Source organism: Aplysia californica, unplaced genomic scaffold, assembly GCF_000002075.1.
Source record: "Aplysia californica isolate F4 #8 unplaced genomic scaffold, AplCal3.0 scaffold00044, whole genome shotgun sequence".
NCBI lineage: Eukaryota > Metazoa > Mollusca > Gastropoda > Aplysiida > Aplysiidae > Aplysia > Aplysia californica.
Genome location: NW_004797314.1, coordinates 753138 through 755152, shown reverse-complemented (window position 1 = coordinate 755152; position 2015 = coordinate 753138). Strand labels below are relative to the sequence as shown.

The window sequence follows — 2015 nt, the reverse complement described above, 5'->3', positions numbered from 1 at the left end:
GATAGATAGACAGATAGATAGATAGATAGATAGATAAATAGATAGATAGATAGATATATAAGAAAGAAAGTTAAATGTCACAGCCCTTGTATATAGGCAGGGAAGCAAATTGGTCGCTTGAATTAATTGAAAATAAACTTTAAAATGTGATTAAGTTAATAAATCCTTCAATCATGCTACCGACGACTACGCTGTATATCAACCATAACGTATTTGTAACAAAAAGAAAAGAAAAGGATAAAATTACGGACCTTTTTAGCAGCTGCCAAGCTGTCGTTGTCCTTGAGTTTCTTGTTCTTGATGAGGATTTTATGCTTGAGTTGGTTCGGTGAAGGCAATTGGGGGTCTTCGGCGTAATCCGAGTCAAACAGGAAGTCTGTGACCAGCTTATCACCGAAGACGTTCTATTTAAGAATAACAGCAAATGATCAGTCGGCATAAAAATTACACAAAGAGAATATAGTCATGGTCAAACAAAAAGTTTGAGCAATAATTTGAAAATTTTGAATTTATACTATTGACACAGAGGTGGATAATAATAATACATGTAATACGTGGCATTTATATCGATTAAAAGTACATAGACGATGGTAAACAGTACATTGAGTTCTGACTAAAAAAGTATATATTGCATTGGCTAAAGCTGACATTTGAATGAATAAAACGATTTGATATCTCTTAAACTACTGGGTAAAGCATTCCCGATCTTGGGCTCGTGGTATGCAAATTATGCCCTTTCAGCCATATTGTTTTAAGTTTCATGATTGGTCAGCTGATGACCTTAAACTGCAAGTCGGAAAGTACAGTTTCAACAGATTTGATAAATGAAATAAATACTATGCAGACTGGATTTCTTATAATTCCCATGATCTAATGTTCGTATTTTTCTCTTGGTCTGTGTCTGCAGTTTTAAGCCTAACAATTGGTTAAGAAACAACAATAGAGACGATCTGCTAAATATTAGAATTAACTTGAATGCGCCTTTGGCACAGGTCTGACAATTTTGGGGAGTGATTTTCGATTCTACCTTAAAACATGATAGCGAACATGTAGACCTTTAGTGATTTTCAAGGACTTAGAAGACCTAGTCCTAGAAAGGTCTTTTATTCTAATTTCTTCCATTTATCTGGTCTTAAGAAACTCAAACTAATTTTTAAGGTTTCACGTTTCCTTTCACAACTCACCTGTAGGCCACAGGTTTTAACAGTTTTGTTCTTGATACGCCTGAACACAGCCCCCAATAATAAGCTACACAAACAAACTTAGCCCAAAAGAAAAAGAAAAGCTACCGAGAGTCATGTTTCATTGTATTCAGCGAAATAAATACAAGCATTATGTATTATAATTATTATTGCCTTAATCCTGGATGATCCGAACGGCCAGTCGTCCTTTGTGATGGTATTTTTACCACTTATTTTCCCCCAGCTACCCCCATCTAACGGGGTTTTTTTGGCGACTGGATTGTCCGGTTTTCTCTTTAGTTTCTATAAACAACAAGCAGAACGATGATCAGTCATCCAAATAAACCCATAGCATCAATGGATTCTTTGTTGGGTTTCACACGGGATTCAGGCCCTAGAAAAGCAACACTTACCACAAAAATTTGGGCCATTTTCTGCTGCTGTGCAAGGGAACAATGATTTTCGATGGACAGGATGATGGGGTAGGGCGATGTGACAAAGGCACTCCTGTTGATTGCTTCTACAACTCCCTGTGGGATACAACGTCATTTATTTCTGTTACAACGACTTTTGAAGCCAGCACAGGCCAGGATTGTCCACATAAACAGCAAGCATAATAATATGAAGAATAAACAATTTTCTCCACTTTGCCCCAATTCACATCTTTTTTTCTATGATAATTTTTGTTTAATATTTTATCAGTTTTCTCTCATTTTCTGTACCTCTTTCCCCCTACCTCCCGAACAAAATCGCCTTTCTCCCCACTTTTCCCTTTTGTTTTTTTTTCATGGTTATCCCGTCTTTCACTTCTCTTTCCCTCTATTCTTACCCCCC

At 36.6% G+C, this 2015-nt stretch overlaps 1 protein-coding gene across 1 annotated transcript in view; it reads right to left on the bottom strand.

Moving 5' to 3' along the window:
- Nucleotides 1–2015, bottom strand: part of LOC101863796 (1-phosphatidylinositol 4,5-bisphosphate phosphodiesterase epsilon-1) — a gene marked incomplete in the record, with an annotated part of 159988 nt that overhangs the window by 24162 nt on the left and 133811 nt on the right. Inside the window, 2 exon segments of the mRNA XM_013079213.2 lie at nucleotides 252–404; nucleotides 1595–1711. Coding sequence (XP_012934667.1) covers nucleotides 252–404; nucleotides 1595–1711 — 270 coding nt within the window.